Below are 22,009 nucleotides of genomic sequence, written 5' to 3'. Positions count from 1 at the left end.
GGCCTATAATTGACAAGTGCATTGCCAATAGGCCTGCCCGAGGCCTAGAGGAGGCTTCTATTTATTCCTCACTCCTTCATAGAAATTAGACACAGGACTTACAGCTGCGTATCAGTATCAAGGCCTACTATTTACTACTACTACTACTACTAGGCCTACTACTACTACTACTTCTACTACTAGGCTATTGGCTTAGTACTACAGACTAGTCCTAGGCCAAAGTAGGTTCGACCGATCAAAATGCCTTTTCGCTTTGCAGCGGCCCTGTTTCATTGGCCTAGCTAGGCCTAGCCTAGCTAGGAGCCTAGGATAAGCTCCTCCGGCTTCCTTCGCTCCTCCTAGGCCTTGGCCTAGCGTAAATTAAGTTTATATTACCATAACAAAGCGTTTCTCCTACACTTATTCACATTTCAAAAATAACCTCCAAAACAAACCCGTAATCAATGTGGTTGGTGCTGCATTCAATCAATTATTACAAGAGATTTATTGAGTTGAATCATAGAATAAGCGTCCACCGTTTCCAGTCGATCGGGCCCTCAACAACAACAAAACTACCCACCTGTGTCACAAACAAACAGACGCTAAAAATCGGGCTCCCATTGGTCAGTATTTGAAGCTATCAATTTCAAGAGGGCGACAATTAATGTAATATCTTTCAAAGGCAGAATTCGGTTCGGAATCATGTCGTCACACTCAGACCACTTCGGTCCTTTTTCTACGTTACCCTCAGCCTAACATATTAAAAATATTTATTGAAACGTAACAGAAGAGAAATCTGACAGAAAGTCCACTTACTTAAAATCTCATTCCCCTCCCTAAAAAGAGCACCCACTGCAATAATGATTTTGTTAAATCCCTCCCACCCCAGAGTATTTACACTCTTGTGAACTGAATGGACAATGCACTTTAAGAACTCAATAAATCATTCCTAAGCTTCCATGCTCTCTTAACATGAGATTTGCAAAATTTATCAAAATATTTAATTTTGTGAAAAGGTCACTATCCCTAGTGATAAAATACTCCCAAACATTTAGAATCAATATTAACTAACTTATTTTAAAACGTGATATTCTTCAATTCTAATGGTACCGTATTTAGTCGATAATACATAATATGAATAAGAAATGTTTTATATCTTCAACATCATATTTACAGATTTGGCAAGTGCCATTACTGTTGGGTACGCAGGGTACCCAACATATTATAAGCACTATAGGAATTCTATAGAATATCAAAAAAAGTCTTTCTAAGCAACATTGATATTTTGTTACGGAAATAATAAAACGAATATAAACTCAGATTTGTCTTCTTTTCATCGCCTATTGAACAGTCTATTTAATAATAGTAATTTGCAATTCAACTTTATTTTTCCTTAAATTGCGAATGCCTCTACAATAAAGAAAAAAAAAGTATCATTTTAAAGAAATTCAAATAAGAATAGGAAATAAAGTGATACTGTAGTACAAATAAGGGCAAGTAAGATTTAAGCTATAATATGGAAAGATGATAAATGAGGTCTGTCAACTTCCATGAATGGAGGAATGTTCCATGTGGCCCTCGGAATCGATTTGCGAGACGACGTAACACGACGACGTGACACGGAACGGATTCACTAATGCGTGACCAGTGTGACCAGTCACAATTTTTGATATATACCCAATGACTGGGTCGAAATTACCCGAGATTCAGCAAAAATTGCTTAAAATTACCCAAGCTTCTTGAAAATACATTAAAAAAAATACATTAGAAAATACATTTAAAAAATACGTGTTTTTCGCATGTATAGTTTCCCTTTTAGTTCAATTTACAAACCAATTTTTTATTGTAATTGTTTGTGTTAATTATTAAAATTAATATTCATGAGGTGATAATACGGATAGAAAAATACGCCCTCAGTCAGTCAGTGTTATCAGTAGATCAGTGATGAAGTTTAATTATGTAAATGCATTAATTAGGTAAGATCAATGGCAACGCAAATCACAAATAAACAATTCTGAACCCATGTTTATAGCAATTAACAATGCTATGTGCACTTCGTTGAGTCTTGCTTACTTAAATGGACTGAAAAATACTTTGTTACTTCTTAATTCTTCCTCTATGACAAAAATATTTAATTTTCTTAGTAAAATAAAATACCCAAGGATTTGAACGGAATACCCAAGCCCAAGTAAAAATACCCAAGATCTTGGGTAAATACCCAAGCAGTGGTCACGCTGTGCATGACCGTTCTGAGCTCTCTATGCACTGCACAATGTAGTTAGATTCGGCCAAATTGCGTCAAAATTCACTCGAAAATGAGTTAATCAGGTGATGTCATTGCGTTCTTCGTCTTACCGTCGTTCAATCGAACGCTCCCTATTGAGGGAGACAAACGAAAACTGAACTAAAATTACTTATTCAAACACCGGACAGACTGAAATCGAGACTGGCTTAATGCAACATATTAAGAAATTTATTGGCAAATCACTTAACCCAAATGAGAAGCTCCTGTTTATAGACCAATTGATTATTATTATTATTGTACAGTATAAACCTGTTGGAATTAATTAATTTTCTTCAAGGTCACCCTTATTCGAATCGGAAGCAATAGCCAGGGGCCGAAATTAAATACAACTAAATATTGAAAGATTATAAATGATATGAAATAGTCTAAAAAAATATAAAAAAGTGTAACGAATTTAAACGATAATACAAAGCCAGATAAACGTAATTATGGTTCTTTGTCAACTCCATCAAATTTTATGTGACAAATTATTTGCGATGTGCCCATATTATATGGGAATATGACAATAGCCGCGACTGGTCGTTCTTCGTTAAACCACGCCCACCTGCGCAGTGGTAAAATCCTACTTAACGAAGACGACCAGTCGGATACATGATGCGTAATCAAGGCTCCTTCGGATTGTGGCAGTATGGGTTTTTCGTAAAAAAATGTTTTCATCGTTAGCCTACAATTATTTTTTGACTTCACTGTGGGTAAATATTATAATTTTTATTTTCTGAAATTTAATCTAAATTTATATTAACGCAAATGTTGTTGCTAAACTGACCAATCGGCCATATTTTTTTGGTCACGTGCATAATTTAACGCTGATTAACGCATTTTGGTTACGTTAATTTTCGTTGTCAACGAATTCTATTTTACGAACCAGTCGAATGACAAAAATACTCAACGAAAATTCGTACTCAACGAAATGAAACAGTCGAATAATATATTATCAAATATACCCTCACATTTGCAAGATAAGAAGGCTTTAAATTGTTATTATTGTTACTCCTATGATGATGTTGCTCTACTGTCTTAAGTAGGCCTACGCCAACACCTCAACATTCGCGTATACGATTGTCTGAAGTGTTCGCTACGCCATACGTAGACAATAGGGTCGAAAGTCGAGTTAGCCAACGCTAATATGCTAACCACTTGCCAAACTTCAACCGGACCAGAAAAGTCTGCATTAAAAATCATAACCAATGTAATTGGTAGCCAACAGACTACAAATATAATAAAAATTATAAATAAGTTAACAGATAGGAGTACTTCATTTCTTAAATTTATTTTTGCTTGACGTGTGCTCTTCGGATCCTTATTAGGCCTATCCCTCGGAAGCGTTCGCTGAACATCATGTTGTTCATCTTCAGTCTCTGATAGACCACCACCGGTCATTGTTATAAATTCGGATGTGCGGTGGTTTGTCGGTTTATCTAACTCAGTTACTGGTACGTTAGCGTACTGCACTTTGTCTGCTACAGAGGCTCTAGGACTTACACTTTGAGGAATGTCAGGAGTTATTGTAGAGTCGGGGCGCTCGATGCGGATACGACTTGCCCTCACCGTTAGAAAAATATTCGTGTAGCAAAATATGATGACAATCAATACTATGGGGATGTAGGTTAAAAGTAATATTATTTGGTACCGATACCCTACGTCCGTCGCTTCATTGGTACATGATAACATAGAAGTGTTAAATCCAAACACACTGGCGCCGAGGATAATCGGGATCAGGATGCCTATCATTGGTGGAACCCACGCCATCACACAGAAAAGTAATGTTCGTCTTGGTGTAAATATCTTCTTATATTTCCTGAATTTTACAATACAGAAATATCTATTAACCGCTATCAGGGTTAGATTCGTAACCGAAGCTTCGAGGCAGAAGACGGACAATGCACCAATGATCTGGCAGACGATATATGCGTCTGGCAGGAACCATTCCCGATGCCAAGCTGACACAACGTATATCGAATCCGTTATCAGACAAGGGATCAAATCTGCTATAGCTAGGCTGACGACCATGTAATGTGCAGGTTCATGAAGACGCCTATTGTTCAAAACTGCTAGGATGGTCATAGTATTTCCAACTGAACCCACAATGGACAATAATGCTATAATAATGCATTCAAAGATAACTGCAACATTCTGATCCGCGTCTGTAAAATTCCCGGTCATCGTCAACATCGGCTGTGGAAGAAAAACAAAACACAAAGCATCATTGACTTGCTGAATTTTATTCAACCATAACAATTGGCAGACATTTCGTTTTTTTGCTGCTATATTACCAATGATGCACGTACCTATTAAAAACCATAAATCGTTCGGTCCTAGTCCTATCAGAGAGTGGTCGAATGGACTCGAAATTAACAACTGACCAATCAGACAGGGCTAGTAATCAGGCGAGTAATACGCGTTTGTCTCACAAACACGCTGGTGTTTTGTGGGACTTTAGCAAGGGACTGGGCTTCACGGATAAATCGGTATTTTTTTATTGATTTTGTCATACGGTCACATTTTGGATATAATTTAGTACGGGTTCCTATGCTTTTATTCTGTGTTTTATTGCGGTAATTTCGTTTTTATTGTAAAGATAAAGACAAGATTGACAGAATTTTACAGACTAAGTACACATGGTCCACTGAACTTAAAGGCATTTTAAAATTTACTTCGAAGTTACATAATGCTCACTTGTTTGACCGAAGTGCACGAATCCTTGGTTTATGTTATAAATTTGATGTATTTGCTGTGCCTTTGTTATTGTATTTAGACGTATTTTGATGTGTTGCTTGTGGTTTTTTCTGGGGTATTATCGTTTTTTCCACTAAATTGAGGACTTCGCTTGCGTTTAGATCGTTAGGAAAGGGGCATGTAGGCCATGCCTACATTCAGGCGTGGACCCTATAGGGGGCGATTTCAAAATTTCAATGTGATATGGTATCAATGTTATTGAGATAAGCGCTACTCACTTATCTATTCTGAACATTTTGCGCAACCCCCCCCCCACACCCACCCACCGCCCACGTTTGAAAAATTCTGGATCCGCCCCTGACACTGGTAAATTTTATTCTACAATGATTGCTCTAATGTGATACTAATGATTGAATGTTATTTTAGAGACAAATTTGAAATTCATTAAGTTTGAATACAGATTCAAAACAGACAATTTCAGCGTCCGTATTGGGGGAACAAAACGGCCTGTAAACGTATTTGAGAATACAGTACGTGTTGTAATACAGGGTCACAGAATACGGCACAAGTACAATCTTGTACCATAAAAGAGAGGCAAACAGAGACAACTATAAAACATCTTCATATTAGAGCAGGCATATAGTGACCTAAAATATAATTTTAGGTCATTGCATTGCGGATCCAGGAATTTATGATTTAGTCAATCAGATATGGCCGGAAAGTGCGTGTGTGTGTGTATATAATATCACCGCGGAAACCTATGATCACACTAAAAGCTTTTGCATCTTTGGATATAAATTTTTTCATTCTCTAATTATGTTTAGAATCCAATTTTGAAATATTCATAGATCAGAAAAGGTCCTTTGATACGGTCACTTCAATTAAGATATTATATCTAGTATATAGTATAGTATTTCACATTACTGTAATAGTGAATAGGCCTACTTGTCAATTCTGGTAGGTCTGAATCCCGTATTAGAGATGATTAAATGGAGTTTGATACCATCCACATTTTTAATCTCGTTTGTAATCTATAATCTTGTATCAACCGTTTTATTTAAACTATCCTAACCCCTTATATTGAGTGGCTTTTACCTTGTTTGGGGTGACTGGGCATAAACAAAAGGGGGAATATTTTCATCGTAGAGAACTAAGGACCGATAATTGGACCTGTATTTTTTTGACCTAGAGAAGCGGTAGATCTATATAACTTTTTTACAAATTCTTTATATCTTTATTCTTTAAATTCTATAGAAAGTTTATGAGAATTGTGATGTATTATATATATTTTTTCTATAGCATATTCATAAAAAAGCAAGTCTATATACTTATATTTCTCAAACAGGTTCTATAGAATTCATATAGACACCCTATATAATTTTATAGTAAGTGAGCTATAGTAGAAACCTCTCCCCCCTCCTTTTGAAATACAATTTGCCCTCCGATTTGAGACCACTTTGGGACCTAAAAATTGGTTCGGTCTCCAATTAAAGGGTTAGCTTTGTGTTAAATGATAGAAGATTGTTATTTCGTTCTTTGCAAAAGTGGTTCTCAATTTAGACGGTCTTTAATTGGAGGGTACACAGTATTCAGGGACTACCCTATTAAGGGTACACGTTTCCGCAAAACCGTAAGAGGAAAATACAGTAGGCAATTGAACCACACGCAAATTCATACAGAAGGACATTTTAAAGATGCAGAATCTCCAGCATGCTGAAGGCGGCAGCATACAAAGAGAATAAGAAGATACCATTGTGAACTTTGACGAAGAGAATTGCACCAGCCAGAATTCGAACCCACATCAAAAGAAAGTCTATCAAACAAGGCTTCAGATATATCATAGTATAAGCATTATAGCAACTCTATAGAATATGTATAGAAGTGTTGCTATTTAGCAATTTTGATATTTTGAATAACATAGCGAAAGCTCATACAGATTTTTTTTTTCTCGGCACCACCTATTGAACAATAAATTGACTTAATTTTATCGTTTTCCCATGATTATGACGTCATTTGATTTGATTTGTGAAAATATTATTTGTTATCGTATACACAATAAACCGTTACCAAATCGTGGTAGTGTGAGAACTTCTCATATTTCTTTTATTTTCTATATAAACAATTGCTTTTTAGCTTTTTTTATCGTTATCGTTACCATTGCAAGTATAAACAGGACTTTACGGTGGCTGAACAAGTATGCGGTAGAAAAAAAAAGCAGATATGAACATCAATCTAATAAATGCATAGTACAATATCAAGACTTTGATTTGACCAAAAAAAAGTATCCATCGATATTTAAATTCATATAATTGACTTAAACCTGTCTGTATCCAGAATGATTTTCTGGACGCAATTAAACATATAGATTTTGGTCCACACATCGACAAGCAGTTCTTGGCGTTGAGCAGCAAATAAGGGACATTTAATAAAGTAGGGCAGTGGGTCGTCTACTCCATTTACCACATTGACATGGTGAAAAATTCATTTAATTGACTTAAACCTGTCTGTATCCAAAATGATTTTCTGAACGCAATTAAACATATAGATTTTGGTCCACACATCGACAAGCAGTTCTTGGCGTTGAGCAGCAAATAAGGGACATTTAATAAAGTAGTGCAGTGGGTCGTCTACTCCATTTACCACATTGACATCGTGAATCGGTATGAAGTCCATACTTGAAAAGATGGGCATTCAGGCTGGTGAAACCCAGTCTGATTATAGTATGGATTCATTTGTTCCTTTTATACCAATATCATGATACGATATGATTACTGGATTTCAATCTTTGAATGCTCTTTTGAATGAATTTAAAGTTGGACAGCTTTGGACTTGTTGTTCCATGCTATAATGACAGGAGGAGAGAAAGATTGTTTATAAGATGTGGTTTTGCAAAGTTGGGCTCTTACATTTTTTACATTACGTAGATTATGTTAAGTAAGGAAAAGCAAGCTTATTCATGGCCTTAAGGAAAATGCATAATTTAAAATAAGTTCGTCTGTCTTTCAGTGGGGGCCAGGCGAGTTCTGTTCGAATAGCATTGTGGCTCGTATGTTTCCATGTTTTATCGACTTTTATTTTGAAAAGACTTCGCTTTTTCACTCAAGTATTGAGACATATTATCCCAAACTGGAGCAGCACACTCGATTAATTGGCGGATACATATAAGATAGATATTTATTAGTGTAGACCGTGACATAAACCTTTTTACTCGGTGTAACATATTGACGGTTGTCGCTTTATTCAATACTATTCATGTGAAAATTCCAGAACAGATCTGAGCTTAAAGTCACACGTAGATGCTTATAAGAATAGACAAATTTTAACCATGAAGTTTAGAAGTTTCATTTTACATAAATTTCTGCAAGGATAACTGATAGACAAAAGTTATATAATTTTACCTTCTATGATTACAATTTTCTAAAGAATTGCTTATAACAGACTGCAATCTTATCTTGAAAAAAAAAATCAAAATTCTTAAAGCACAATATGGTTTCACTAGAAAATTCTCCCCAAGTTTGGCTGTACTAGATCTTGTAGAAAACATTACTTCAATAATCGATTTGTAGGCCTCTGTTAATTTTAATTTACTTAAGTGATATTTTAAATTTTACTAATATTTTATGTTTCATAACTTTTTCTGACGACACCAATCTAAAACTATATTTACAACAGTAAAAAAAAAAACACTTAAACAAAAATACAAACCTGATAAACGTAATTCAATTGCGTATTATAGCAACTCCATTCACTCTTAAACCAAATTATCATCATTAAATTCAACTAAAACCAAATAGAGAATATTATTTAGGTTAAATTATAAAGAAACAAGCACAACCCTTTTGCTGTAAAGTTGTAGACATCTTTATCTTTTATTCCCGTGCATTAACTAAACTCAAAACTTCGAAGTATGCTTAAAGCATAATAAAACCAAATGCAAAAGAAGTATATATTATTTAGGTTAAATTAGAATTAAACCAGCACAGCCGTTCTACAATAGTAAAATTTTTCGGAAAACGTCGAACGTTTTGCAATTATGTAAGAAATTTATAATCCAGTTCAGCTTTGATGAAGCGTCTTCTCGTACTTCCTGAGTAGGTAAATATAAAAGTTGTAGAGTTAAATTAAACGATACTATAATGCCAGATAAATGTGTATTAAATAAACTCGAAACTTTGAACTAAAACCGAAGTAAGCTTAAAGTCAATTAAAACCAAGTACTGTACAATGGAAGGATATATTTATGTTAAATGAGAAATTAACCAATCCAACCCTTAATGTAACGTTAAAAGTCACTCAATCAGAAACCCAATCGTACTATGAGGATCAATACGAAAGTGCAAAGCTATATCAAAATAACATTAATAAACATTAGCTCGAAAGACTTTATTTTCAGGACAGGAGGCAGTATTTACGATGGAGTGCGTTTGGGAACATTAAGTAAGGGACCCAGGGGCCGTCTATGACAGGGACAAATGTTAGGAATCTGGGGAAAATCCCCTGGAAACCCTAACAAAATAGCATTCTAAAGGCCTTACAGTATTATTGATTTCTGAAACCCTTCGTGAAATATTTAAATTTCAATTCATTTGGTTGTTAAGGACCTGAAGAAGTAAAGTTTTATGTCCATTTCATCTCTAGGTCTACATTATAGCATAGCTTTTGATCATATGGAAAATTGGGAACGATTTTAGTGAATAATAGGTTTAGGAAGTGGACCTTTTGAAATCTGATGGCGGGCCTGTTGTTAGTACTTGTTGTGTCTTTTAAGTATGCCAACACCTCAACATTCGCTTATACGATTGTCGAAAGTGCTTGCTGCGCCATACGTAGACAATAGGGTCGAAAGTGGAGTTAGCCAATGCCAATATGCTAACCACTTGCCAAACTTCAACCGGACCATAATAGTCTGCATTAAAAATCATATTCAATGTAATTGGTAGCCAACAGACTACAAATATAATGAAAATTATAAATAAGTTAACAGATAGAACTACTTCATTTCTTAAATTCAATTTTGTTTGACGTGACGTGCTCTTCGAATTGTTATTCTCCCTTGGAAGCTTTCGCTGAACATTATGTTCCTCATCGTCAGTCTGTGAGAGACCACTGGTCATTGTTATCAATTCGGGTGTAAGGTGGTTTGTCGGTCTATTTAACTCAGTTACTGATACGTTAGCGTATTGCTGTCTGTCTGCTACAGAGGTTCTAAGACTTACACATTGAGGAATGTTGGGGCGCTCGATACGGAGACGACTTGCCCTCACCGTTATAAAAACATTCGTGTAGCAAAATATGATAACAATAATTGCTATGGGTACGTAGGTTAGAAGTAAAATTATCTGGTACCGCCACCCTACGTCCGTCGCTTCTATGGAACATGATAACATATAAGTGTTGAATCCAAATACACTGACGTCGAGGATAATCGGGATCAGGATGCCTATGATTGGGGGAACCCATGCCATCACACAGAAATGTATCGTTCGTTGTGGTGTAAATATTTTCTTATATTTCCTGAATTTTACAATACAGAAATATCTATTGACCGCTATCAGGGTTAGATTCGTAATGGAAGCTTCGAGGCAGAAGACGCACAGTACACCGACGATCTGGCAGATGATATATGCGTTTGGCAGGAACCATTCCCGATGCCAAGCTGACACAACGTATATCGAATCTATTATTAGACACGGGATCAAGTCTGCTATAGCTAGGCTGACGATCATGTAATGTGTAGGTTCATGAAGACGCCTGTTGGTCAAAACTGCTATGATGGTCATAGCATTTCCAACTGACCCCACAATGGACATTAATGCTATAATGATGCATTCAAAGATAACTGCGACATTCTGCTCCACGTCTGTAAAATCCCTGGTCATCGTCAACATTGGCTGCAGAAGAAAAACAAAACACAAATTAGCATCATCGACTTCTGCTAGTTAGTCAACCATAACAATTAACAAATTATCATTATTGCTGCTATTACCAATGACAAACGTACTATTAAAAACCTATAGTCTATTTAATAAAGCCACGGACCATTCAGTCCCAGTCTTATCAAAAACAAGTCGAATGGAGTTTTCCGGAGTGTCAATCAGACAAGGTACAGACAAAGTACACATGGTCGACGGACTGTACTTTACCTTCGCGTTCCCCCATCAGCACCCCATTTCAAGACTTCTAGATACGCCATTGTGATTTTTCTATTGTTGTTAGACGTTATCAGAGGCTCATGAAGTGCCCAATAAACCCTAAATGAATATATGTGAAAGCCATTTGTTCTTAATATTTTTCTGGAATATTTTATAGAATTATTTCTGCTCGTTAAGATCCCATAAATAGTGAAATTATCTGTTAAAAAACCCCAGAAGCCGGGCCTTTTACACTAAAGGGCCCAACGATTATCTTGCACTGGGGCCCGTCACCTCTACGCCATTGGCAAAAACTACTATCTCTCTTCAGCTAAACAAATTTCAACATTCGTCATCATCATCATCATAATCATCGTTGTTGGTATTATTATTTCTTTTTTATATAACATATCGTATAGTAAGCCTAGAAAAACATAAGCAAATAAGTGTCAGTTGGTTATTAAATGTTATTGAAATCTTTTACCACGGCTTATACTTACGATTACTGTGGCCATGTTCCAAACGCAATGCAGATTCGATAAGTAGTGCTTTTTTACGGTAATGTTCTTCAACGACTTTGTGTCAAATGTTTAGTAAAGGAACTCCAAACACCGACAACACATTCCGTCTGGGATTTGAAGTGCATTTCAATACTTGGAGTATTTATTATACTTTCTTATTAATCAGTGGACCTTTCGGTTTCTGTATTTTCATTATTCATAGAAAACTATGTACAAAGTTTACTGACCGTATATCAATGCGCAGACCTATGATCCCACTAAAAACTTACGCATCTTCTGATATTTATTATTGTCTTTCTCCTATTTTGTTTTGAATACAGTTGCTGACATATTTATAGACCAGAAAAGGCTCTTTGATATGGTCACTTCATTATGATAGAGTTTCACATTACTGTAATGGTAAATAGACCTACCGCAGTTAAATTCTGATAGGGTTAAATCCCATAATATAAGAGATGATTAAATGGAGTTTGATACTATCCATATTTTTATCGGTTGTAAGTGATTCCATAATCTTGTATCAACCGTTTTGTTTCACATTAAGTGACCCTTTGCCTTGTCTGGGGTCACTGGACAATGGACATACACAAAAGGAGGAATAGTACACTAGGAAAATTACTATAGGTAAGATTTAATGCTTGAAAAAATTTCCTGAGGACCTGCAAGGCCTGAAGGAAATTTTTGAATGCATTAAATGCAATCTAAGTATAATTTTCCATTTAGTGTACGATGCATGCTCTACTAATTGCCGTCTTTTAATTTTAGTTTTTTTTTTTATAACCAACTGTTGTAGCAGTCATCGGTTGCTATAGTGATATGATCAGTATACATGTGTGCGTATTTACATTTGGCGTTTAATATGAATATGATTGGCAATTGGTTTAAACAAATACAGTAATTATAAATCAGTACGCCGATATGAGCACGCCTCGGGGGCGGATCCAAATTCTTCGTTATGGCATGTGGTGTGGGAGAAGGTTTTAATGGGGAGGGGGTGGAGGGGGTGGGATGTTAAAACCTGTTTAGCCCCACTAAACCCGCTCTTAACCTTAACCTTAAACTTCATCATCATCGTCGTCATCGCCACCGTCGACGGTAATGTTTGCGGAGAGACCACAGTGTTATGTACTTTTTCTAGCACTACAGAGTTTAATGCAGCTTAATGAATCTCTAGATGAAATTGCTTACACTATGCAAAAATGTACTGTACTCTATTTTAAGCATGCTATTGAATTATTTTGCCATTTTTTAAATCCACGAATAGGAATAGATCAGTTATTAGAGCAGCAGTACTGTAGTACGAACGTCTTGGGTTCCATTCAATTAGCAAGTTGCTAACGTTTTGTTGATATTTTAATCATCAGAATTTGAAATTAACTTCTGGCTCTTTGTGAGAAAACTAAAATAATGGAACTTTCCGGATGCGAGCAAACTTTACTGACCAAACAAACGCGTTATTAAGGCCAAGAATAATTACGACGCACGACCGCACACTCAATTATTGCTTTTCTCCGAATGGCTATCGTCTTGTGGGACCTTAGCAACAATCTCTATGGGGCGGGGCTTTTTGATTAGTAGTTGTCATCCAGTCACATTTAGGCTATAATTTAGTACAGGTACCTATACTTTTATTCAATGTTTGATTGCGGTGATTTAGCTTTTATTGCGATAATAAAGACAAGATTCAAAGCACATTACAGAATAAGAGATATTTATAGAATCACAACTCCTGTTCACGTTGTCACGGATCATATTTCTTTATTTCACTTTGTGCAAATGAGCTTTTGTTCACACATTTATTCAATCATTTCGTTCATTTTCGTTTCGTATTTCTGAAGTATACTGTACAAATAAGCACTTATTCACAGAGTAAGATTCAATATAAATATAAATTCAATCTGTTAAGCAGAAAAAAAATTAAGGGGTATATTGACCAAGTAACAAACACTAGTAACAACGCAACATCAGCTATGGTTCCACACGTTACTGTATTTAGACTAAGAATACTTCAATATACAAAACAAATATATATTGGTGACCAAGTGATAAACACTTAGCAAATCCAAACTTTCATTAATCTATACCTGTGCATAAACAAAAATAGACATTTCAAAACCTCAAAATGCAAGGTTTTTGTCCACAAATCTTGGAAACACCATTAATTATCTATGTTTATATACCGTCTTTATTCGAATAAACGTCCTCTTTAGAGCCTCACTTGGAAACTCCTCCCTTGAATGGATACCCCAGGCATTTATTTTTTCCTTGAATAAACGCCCCCCCCCCCACCCCCCAAAATGAAAGTAAACAAATCTAATGGAAGCAACATCATTCTCAACACATTCGATTAATGTTCTACTCCAGTGGAATTATATTTTGTTTTAACCTGGTTGGGAATCCATAAGTCTTTATGATCACGCAATAACACATTTTGACGGTAAATATCTGTTGTAGATCCACATTTACAGTGAAATTAAGGGTTGTTTGAGTATACATCCATTTTACTTTTAAAAAAAATGAAAGCCTCCCTTAAATAAACACCCTCTCAAAAAACCCTTCTCTAAATAAATGCCATTCAAATAAATATGGTAGATGAAGAATGATGTATATTTATTCAGATGAAGATAATGATATATAGCCTCAGGTTGACAAGCTCAACCTGAGGCTTAATAACAATGGAAATAGTTGAATCAATAATGAACAAATCAAAAATAATATCATAAATTACACAAATTTTCCCCCTCCCCTCCAAAATTCTTGTTTTGAAATTTTTAAGGGTTCTGTTTTGCAAAATATTTGCTGCCTAGGTGTCCCACTTTTTTTTAATGAGAAGACAATATGATTTTATTTGAAAACAATAAAAGCTATCAAATTTGTGTACTACTGTATATCCACAATATTGCAATAAACTGTCTGTACACAATTAACAGTATTACCCAAATAAGGGAAGTAGGCACCTACAGTATGGAACACATCCTCAGCTCTCTGGGGAGCCTGTTTCATAAGCAGCTAGAATCAGTGCTTGGTATCACACCCTACCAGGTACCCATTTATACTTTAGGGTGGAGAGCAGTGGTGTAATAAAGCTCGCTCATCCAGTCACTTCCCCCACCCCCGATTAAATATGTCAAAAGCAAAAAAATCAAGCTCATCAATTAGTAAAAAATCACCTCTTATTTTGTGATCTAGCTCTTGCTCACTTAACACCCATTTCAAGATTCCAAGATATGCCACTGGTTGATAGGGAAAATCTGGAATTATGTGCCTTGCCCAAGGATAAAAGCAAAATGCACAGGAAGAAACTCCACACCACAACGATAACACTGAGATCACGAACCATAACCACACCCAGTACCCTCCAACAGTGTACCTTGAATAGATTTAATGCATATTGTTTTTTGGGTTTTTTTTTCCTTAATTACATCACAGGTAAAGTTCATGAGGTGCTAGCCTGTGTCATAAAGACTGCAGGAATCCAAGTAGAGGGGACTGCTGTGCGTGTTGCTTTTCTTGCGTGTTTTGGTCAAGCATCAGCTGTAATTTTGAATGCTTATGACGTTTTGCTGATCGTTTCTTGGCTGATGAACTGGGTGTCGACAAGGATTGGCCATGAGGTGTTCTGAAAATTGAAGGCAAAAATGAAGTATAATAATGAAATATATCTATTATATAAATATAAAAATATATATTGATACATAATAATAGGATCTGAAACAGATGGAATGCTTTGGAGCAGGCGTATGTAATGAAGTGGACTGCTAGATCATGAGGAAATGTAATTTATTCAATGAATATTAGATTATTACTAGTTTATTAATAAACATGTAGATTCTAAGGATGTAAATTAATCTTTTATATAAAGTGAAGTGAAGTAATTCACATGAAAATGGCAAGAATTTGCTGTAATTGTTGTTATTGTTGTTTCAGTGATAAGAAAAGGTACAAACCTGTCTTTAGGTCCACTTGATTTTGGAGTATGAAAGAGTGATCTGACCGAAACAACAGGCGTTGATGGGAGCGCCTTACAGCACTCTGTCGTTTTACGTTTCACGCAAGCTGTTTTACTACGTCCACAACTGCTGCAGTTTATGACCTTTGAAGAATCCATACATACAATATACAGTAATATCTATAATAATAAATCACTTATAGAAAATAATCACAAAAATAATACATTCCTTGTATCTATTTACGGAGATTATATATTTCAACATCCAATCTTCAGCAATTCCATTTTGATTTTACAGGAATCTACATTTACATTGGTTGGATATGTTTCAAATCTTTATTTCAGCAATTAAAAGCCATATAGAATACAAATTACATAAAGAACATGACAAATGCAGAAAACAGAGTAAAGCATCACAAAAATTCAAGTTTCATCCATTTTGAGTGAAGCCCTGAACAGTTTTAGTACAGCTCTTGTATAAAATACTAGGATTTCAGTCAGTTTTATATCTATGAGTATTGAAGGAGGGGTTGGGGGGAAAGACTAATGGGAGATGTGAAGGTTAAAGGAGGGGGGAGGACTTGATTATTATGCAAGGGGTGACATTTGCTAGCAAATAGGGTGATATGAGATTATTTTTTAACTACAGTACTTCAGCATCATTTTTTTGGTTCAACAAATTTTCTGAGTGGGTGCCTAGGAAAAGCAACACCAGCAGTTACATCATGCCACTGTTTGTAGTGAACAGTTTGTAAATCATAAAAAGCTGAAATTATTACCATCAGTATCTCTCATTGAAAATGGATAATTTATTTCATTTTTTTAATATGCAATTCAAAGATTTCTACATTTCTTTTTGAGGATTTTCAGGATTAAAAAAAAAAAATTGTTAACCACCAAACTACAGCTCCATTCATACAATATAATGTTGCAGCCGCCAGTGGGCACTTACTATTGGGCGAGTTGAATGGCCAAGCGGTAAGGCTGGGGCACCGCTAACTACAGCCTTAACATCGGCGCTGGTTCCAGCTGCTTCTCGACCAGGGTTCAGTTGGTAGAACCAAGTCTTCTCGGATAAGTACTTAAAATTGGGGCTGGCGTACACATCTAGCTTGTGCATCTTTTGGAAGTGTAGGGGGTTACCCCGATGCTATGGTTCATTTCAGCTCCTGTCATTGTGGAATGATGTGAACATGCAGCTACTATAAGCCCCTCTTTACGGCTGCTAGGTAGTCATGAACCACGCCCATACGCAATTCAGCACAACGACGCTGCAAATTATGGGATATTCTCCTACCTTCCCTTTATCTCAATTCAATTTAATGAAACATTTATTCATTTCCTTTTTGCATGCATAAAACAGAAAATGATTATTTTAATAATATAAAAGTAAGAAGTGCTAAAAAAGGAAGAAGGCAAAGCCCAAAGAAAAGAAGATATGCGGTACATGGACTTGTAGAATAAAAAGACTGACAGAAGAAATGAAACATCATGACAATAAATATATACATACCAATGCATTTGTACTCCTTTCATACCGTAAAATTGCTTTCCTGGCTTTGGAGCTCAGCTTGTTCCAGCATTTGAACTTATTGCATCGTCTTATTAATTTGAGCGTTTTCTTACTTGCTGGCTTCCTCGGCGAGATTTTCACAGAGTTGTTACCGAGTGACAGAAGTGAACAACAACGAGGACAGAGATGGCCTGTCATCTTATTTTCATATTCTGAAAAATATACAGGTTTCTTTACGAGGCTGAGGAGTGGAGATCTTGAGACCTGGCGGCATCGTCGCCATCATCGTCATGATGGTTATAATAATAATTGTTAACTTATATAATGCATTTTGTAAATTCCCCTCTTTGCATTTTTACAGCCGGAAGGTAAATTATTTAAAAATTCACCTTAATTAAAAAAATATCAACTAAATAAATATCATTAACTTGATTTATTACCTTACATACCTTTCTTTTCCTTTTTTCCTGACTCTTTTCTTTTTTTTTCTTTCCTTTCTTTTCTTTTATTCCTATTCTATCTTTTCCTTTACTTCCCTAAAATTTCTTTCTTTACCTTTCCACTTCCTTCTTTTATATTTCTATTTCTTTTTATTTCTTTCTCAGCTGGACCATTCTCAATATATTATAATAATTATTCATGTTTAATAATGCAATACTTACTTTTCTTTGTTTCATCCTCTTTACTGTGGGCTATACTGTCATTGAACATGGACCTACAAAGAATAGTTTCAATTATTATTATTTTGTGTATACAGTAGTACAGGATTTATGATTCCAATTTATTAGCATATATGTTTTAAGTACCTAAAAAGGCCTAGGCCTAAAATGATATTGATAAACTACATGACGCATCATTCAAGCCACAAACAATTCTATATTTGACCAGGGAGTCAATTACATTACAATCAAAAAGTTTGTTAAATACAGAAATCAGTATCACAATATATATACTGTACACATATTCCGAACATCCTCCCATCTCCCGAATTTCGTAAAATACTCCCTTATTTTTTAGAAAAGAACTCCCACTTACCAAAAACATCTAATTTAATAGTGCTTTTTTGGTAGGCCTGCTACAGTACCGATTTATAAATAAATCTGTATAAATTTTTCTTTGTATGCCTACTTTATGAACATTGTGGGCGTACACAGGCTTTAGGAGTGTTACCGACACCTCAAAAGATCTGAATGCCTGCATGGAAAAAAAATTAAATTTTCAACATTTCGGGGGTGTGGGGCACACACATCACCAGTACACCTTCAGTCCATACTGTAAGTTTGTTTAGTTGTGCAGATGATCAAAAACTAGCTCAAATTTGAGCAGAAAATCACCAGAGAAATAGCTGCACTGGATCGAAATATTGTTACTGTATATCAAGATTAGGTGAAAGCCTAACTTTCGGCAAAAATCTGCATTGAAATCGGCCCTTATTTTTCAAAATGCGCGGATGGATTCCTAGGCTAGGAGGCTCCTTTTGCGAGGAGGATATATTCATCGCACAGGTCTAAATCTTTACAGTCTGGCCAACAGTTTCCCGAATTAAAAAAAATAAATTCAATAAAAATTCAATAATCAGCTACATATAGTATCAATCTGCATTACAGAATACTAAAATTTGGGCTTTTGATGTTTTTACTACTGTTATTTGACTCTTTTTACTGAAGATTACATTTACACTCTATTATGGACCAGACGTCCATCGCAATGAGACTGACGTGGGCCTATGTCTTTCTCGGGTGAGTAACTGGGAGAGCGAGTCATCTAGCAAACCAAGGTCTAACCCTAGCATAATTTTTCCCTACTTACATCAAGTATCTGGACAGAGATGGCGAAGCTGAAGCATACATATTCGCAACATCGTACTGGTATTTAAGTGTTTCGTCCATTTTTTCTAATCAACTTTACACGACTTCAGAAAAGAAAATCCTAGGCCTACCTATCTAGGCCTAGGCCTACTCTCTCTCTCGCAGCAGCAAAAACAGCGACACCACACACCACAATATTTTTGCAAAAGTTAAAGATTGCCGCGCTTGTACGTAAATTTATCGCCCAATTAAAAATTTATCGCCCAATTAATCTCACGCAAAAACCACTCTTCAAACTACTATTCTCAAAAAACATCTACATCATAAGAATATAACAATAATCTTCCAACTTATTTCAGACTCAACTTTATGAAAAGAAAAGTCGATGACAAAATTTAAGTCTCAACTTCTATCCCGTCCATATAATATAATTTCTCAGTTAACAGAAACATAATCTAGGCATATGTTTTATTTTGCTTTTATATATTATTGATATTACTTATATTTTTTAAGACAAGTTTTTTATACTTATAATGTAGATTCCTACTCGTAATTTACTCATTTTTTATACTGTAGGTACACTTTAAATAAATGTTACTCTGTTACTCTAAAAAATTCGATCCTAATCATAAAATTACACAAAACTAAATGACATCTGAAAGGTCCACTGATTAATCTCAGATAAGATGGTATAATCACATACTACAACAAGTATAGAAATGTACGCCATCGTGTCGGGATTCAATTAATTATGTCATCATCTATTCTTCATCAACAAATTCGGAAAATACATTAAAAAAGATGAAAAGGGAAACAAAAAAGAACATACAGCTTATAAGCCCTAACATGTGTCGATGTCGCGTTGCATACACGGAATTCGCAACGAAAGACTACCGTAACGTGTCCGGACATAGAACATGGTCGCAATCGTCATCGCCGTTTCGAATCGTCGATGTATCTAACTATAACACTATATATGTACGGGGGTATGTAACTATAATACTGGATAGTGATACTATTTTTATTATTTTAATATTTTTATCTGTATTTAATTTTGGCCTTGTGATGTTTTTTGAGGTTATGCATTTTATATATTTTAATTATTTTTACAGGATATTGTTTGCATTGTATGTCAATGGAAGATAAATTTCCTTGTTTGTTTTGCGAGGACAATAAGAGGTGTTTACCTTTATCTTTATCAAATATGCTAACATTTCATAATGCGCGCGATCGATCATCGATTCAGCAACAAACCATTATTTTAATTTGAGATATTAGGGGAAATTACACATTGAATTAACAGGAAAGAACATTAAACTTTCTTTCATCGTATTTTATCAATGTGCATAAAGCTAGCCAATACATAAGTGCTAAGGGGAAAGTGCTGAAAACGGGCACCTTAGAGCAAAATGTTGATCGGAGCCTGCACATAGGCCTACTGCCACAAATGTAATTAATTCAAATATCGTTAAAGTAACTACCGGTACTAATAAACAAATACTCAAGGGACAAAGTAATGTCTAACTATAATATTTCAATGAATAAGAACTGATTGAACAACACTATTCAAATTCTCATTTTAGACATAGCTGTGTCTAAATATGGGCCACTACTTAATTTATCTAGCCTAAATGTTCAATCAAGCCCAAAACGACCCCCCACCGCCAAATAGCCTAAACGGGCCAACTTAGGTCTGATAAAATTGCATTTGTGTACTATACGGTACCGGTAACTATTCTATATAAACAGCCATTAATAAAACAAAATTACACTCAGTAAGAGATTGATGGTACTTCCAAGAAAAAAAAAATGAAAACAGTGAAATTTAGATACTTTTGCCGTAGAAATTGTTTATGGCTCAAACAACATGAAACATGGATCAATTATGAAATCATTAAGTGATGAAACTATAATAGTCAAATTGTTGACTATTTTAGTTTTTGTCCTAACAAATTGGTGGCAGCAGAACAGGTGGGGCGGGGGTGGGGGCGTTTTAGGTCGGTGGCCCGTTTTAGACACCTTTAGGCTGCGTTAGTGACGTTACGACAATAGTAAAATTTTAACAAAATTATACAGAACAGAGATACCATAGGTAATTCTGAATAAATGCCACTGCTGGTTCGTCACGTCGATGACTCATCGAATATGAAAGAACATAACCTTAGACCTTCAAAAGAAGCCTTATTTAATAATTCAAAAGTAGACATTGAAGAAACTTTTTAAACCTGTTACCCAACAAGTCCGGATCTAAAGTATAACCATGCTAACACTTATGCTGACGTACCTCTTGTTTTCGTGTGTATCTCGTACTCTTGCCGTTAAAACAAGTAAGCTGAAATTTATATTCTTAAGATTAACATTATTGGTGGGAGCGGTAAGGAAATAACCAAATTAACTGGGGGAAACTTACTGCATGACTTGCCGCGTTTTTTTTGGGTTCAGCGTGGCATTGAATTTAATATTTGGACGTTTTTCAAGAAAATGTGATTTTTCTTGATTATATTTTTAATCATTGTCTTATCATGCTGTATATTAGATTAGTAAATTTAATTACGACCCAGTTTTATGGCATTTAGGGGTCAAATACCGGTAAGGTCAAAGTCACCGTCAAATTACTTATTCAAGATCAAATATAATTTGCGTATAATAATTCTAAGAACAGTGGAACTCTGATCGTTTGTTGCTGCCTCCTAGACTAGAAAAAAAATCTGAAAAGAATGAGTTAGGGGGAGTGGAATGTTAGAAGCAATCCACATAGCCAGATATCCTAATTAATCCCTTCTGGTCACCCTAAGCCCTGTTGACACTTGATTTTACTTACACAATGGCGGCCATTTTGAAAAATGGCCGCCAAATTTATCTAAAATGTGCATAAAATTGAAACTAAATAAGCTACAGATATGATTTTGGTGTCTAAACTCATAATTTCTAGACAGGCAACAATCTAGACATTTAAAAACTACTGTCACTCAAGCAAGAATGGAACAAATAACAAAAACAAAAATAGGTGTTTATTTGTTTAAAAATAATCGCAAAATATACTTACTTAAAATGTACATAAAATAAGAACGAGTATACATAAGCTAGTTTTCTATGTAATCCAGATAGATTTTTGAGCAAAAATAGA

At 35.3% G+C, this 22,009-nt stretch overlaps 5 protein-coding genes across 6 annotated transcripts in view; 1 reads left to right on the top strand and 4 right to left on the bottom strand.

Annotated features, from left to right (window-relative positions):
* The window catches only part of LOC117119049 (putative leucine-rich repeat-containing protein DDB_G0290503), a 40,252-nt gene extending 39,690 nt beyond the window's left edge, over nucleotides 1-562 (bottom strand). The window contains exon 1 of the mRNA XM_033263859.1: nucleotides 435-562. The gene's annotated coding sequence lies outside the window, so the exon portion shown is untranslated. The remainder of the gene's footprint in view (nucleotides 1-434) is intronic.
* Nucleotides 563-3,120: 2,558 nt separating this feature from the next.
* LOC117119023 (G-protein coupled receptor moody-like) lies at nucleotides 3,121-4,453 on the bottom strand. Its single transcript, XM_033263816.1, has one exon. The coding sequence runs from the start codon at nucleotides 4,445-4,447 to the stop codon at nucleotides 3,302-3,304; it is 1,146 nt and encodes a 381-aa protein (XP_033119707.1). The 5' UTR covers nucleotides 4,448-4,453; the 3' UTR covers nucleotides 3,121-3,301.
* Nucleotides 4,454-9,681: 5,228 nt separating this feature from the next.
* Nucleotides 9,682-10,839, bottom strand: LOC117119048 (melatonin receptor type 1B-A-like). Its single transcript, XM_033263858.1, has one exon. The coding sequence runs from the start codon at nucleotides 10,837-10,839 to the stop codon at nucleotides 9,724-9,726; it is 1,116 nt and encodes a 371-aa protein (XP_033119749.1). The 3' UTR covers nucleotides 9,682-9,723.
* A 3,475-nt stretch (nucleotides 10,840-14,314) lies between these two features.
* LOC117118949 (UPF0711 protein C18orf21-like) lies at nucleotides 14,315-19,064 on the bottom strand. Of its 2 annotated transcripts, XM_033263688.1 has the most exons (7): nucleotides 18,884-19,064; nucleotides 18,110-18,268; nucleotides 17,737-17,789; nucleotides 17,075-17,286; nucleotides 15,560-15,705; nucleotides 15,023-15,231; nucleotides 14,315-14,819 (listed from the first exon to the last, which is right to left on the bottom strand). In XM_033263688.1, the coding sequence occupies exons 3-6, from the start codon at nucleotides 17,783-17,785 to the stop codon at nucleotides 15,069-15,071; spliced, it is 570 nt and encodes a 189-aa protein (XP_033119579.1). In that variant the 5' UTR covers nucleotides 17,786-17,789; nucleotides 18,110-18,268; nucleotides 18,884-19,064; the 3' UTR covers nucleotides 14,315-14,819; nucleotides 15,023-15,068. The 2 variants fall into 2 exon arrangements, with proteins under 2 accessions (XP_033119579.1, XP_033119578.1); XM_033263687.1 differs by lacking the exon at nucleotides 18,110-18,268.
* A 1,871-nt stretch (nucleotides 19,065-20,935) lies between these two features.
* Nucleotides 20,936-22,009, top strand: part of LOC117118948 — a 17,173-nt gene continuing 16,099 nt past the window's right edge. The window contains exon 1 of the mRNA XM_033263685.1: nucleotides 20,936-21,209. Coding sequence (XP_033119576.1) covers nucleotides 21,143-21,209 — 67 coding nt within the window. The 5' untranslated portion in view covers nucleotides 20,936-21,142. The remainder of the gene's footprint in view (nucleotides 21,210-22,009) is intronic.

Source organism: Anneissia japonica, unplaced genomic scaffold (assembly GCF_011630105.1).
Source record: "Anneissia japonica isolate Jap-2015-1 unplaced genomic scaffold, ASM1163010v1 scaffold1826_len1998817_cov189, whole genome shotgun sequence".
In the NCBI taxonomy this organism is placed as follows: domain Eukaryota; kingdom Metazoa; phylum Echinodermata; class Crinoidea; order Comatulida; family Comatulidae; genus Anneissia; species Anneissia japonica.
This window is presented reverse-complemented; position numbering and strand designations above follow the sequence as displayed.

Bases quoted from the DNA above. Each gene is read 5' to 3' on its own strand.
- LOC117119023 (XM_033263816.1), bottom strand. From the start codon at position 4,447: ATGACCGGGAATTTTACAGACGCGGATCAGAATGTTGCAGTTATCTTT.
- LOC117119048 (XM_033263858.1), bottom strand. From the start codon at position 10,839: ATGACCAGGGATTTTACAGACGTGGAGCAGAATGTCGCAGTTATCTTT.
- LOC117118949 (XM_033263687.1), bottom strand. From the start codon at position 18,963: ATGGACGAAACACTTAAATACCAGTACGATGTTGCGAATATGTATGCT. The intron at 17,287-17,736 runs GTAAGTATTGCA...TATATTTTTCAG, and splicing joins AGAGGATGAAACAAAGAAAA to AATATGAAAATAAGATGACA. The intron at 15,706-17,074 runs GTATGTATATAT...GATTCTTCAAAG, and splicing joins AAAGGAGTACAAATGCATTG to GTCATAAACTGCAGCAGTTG.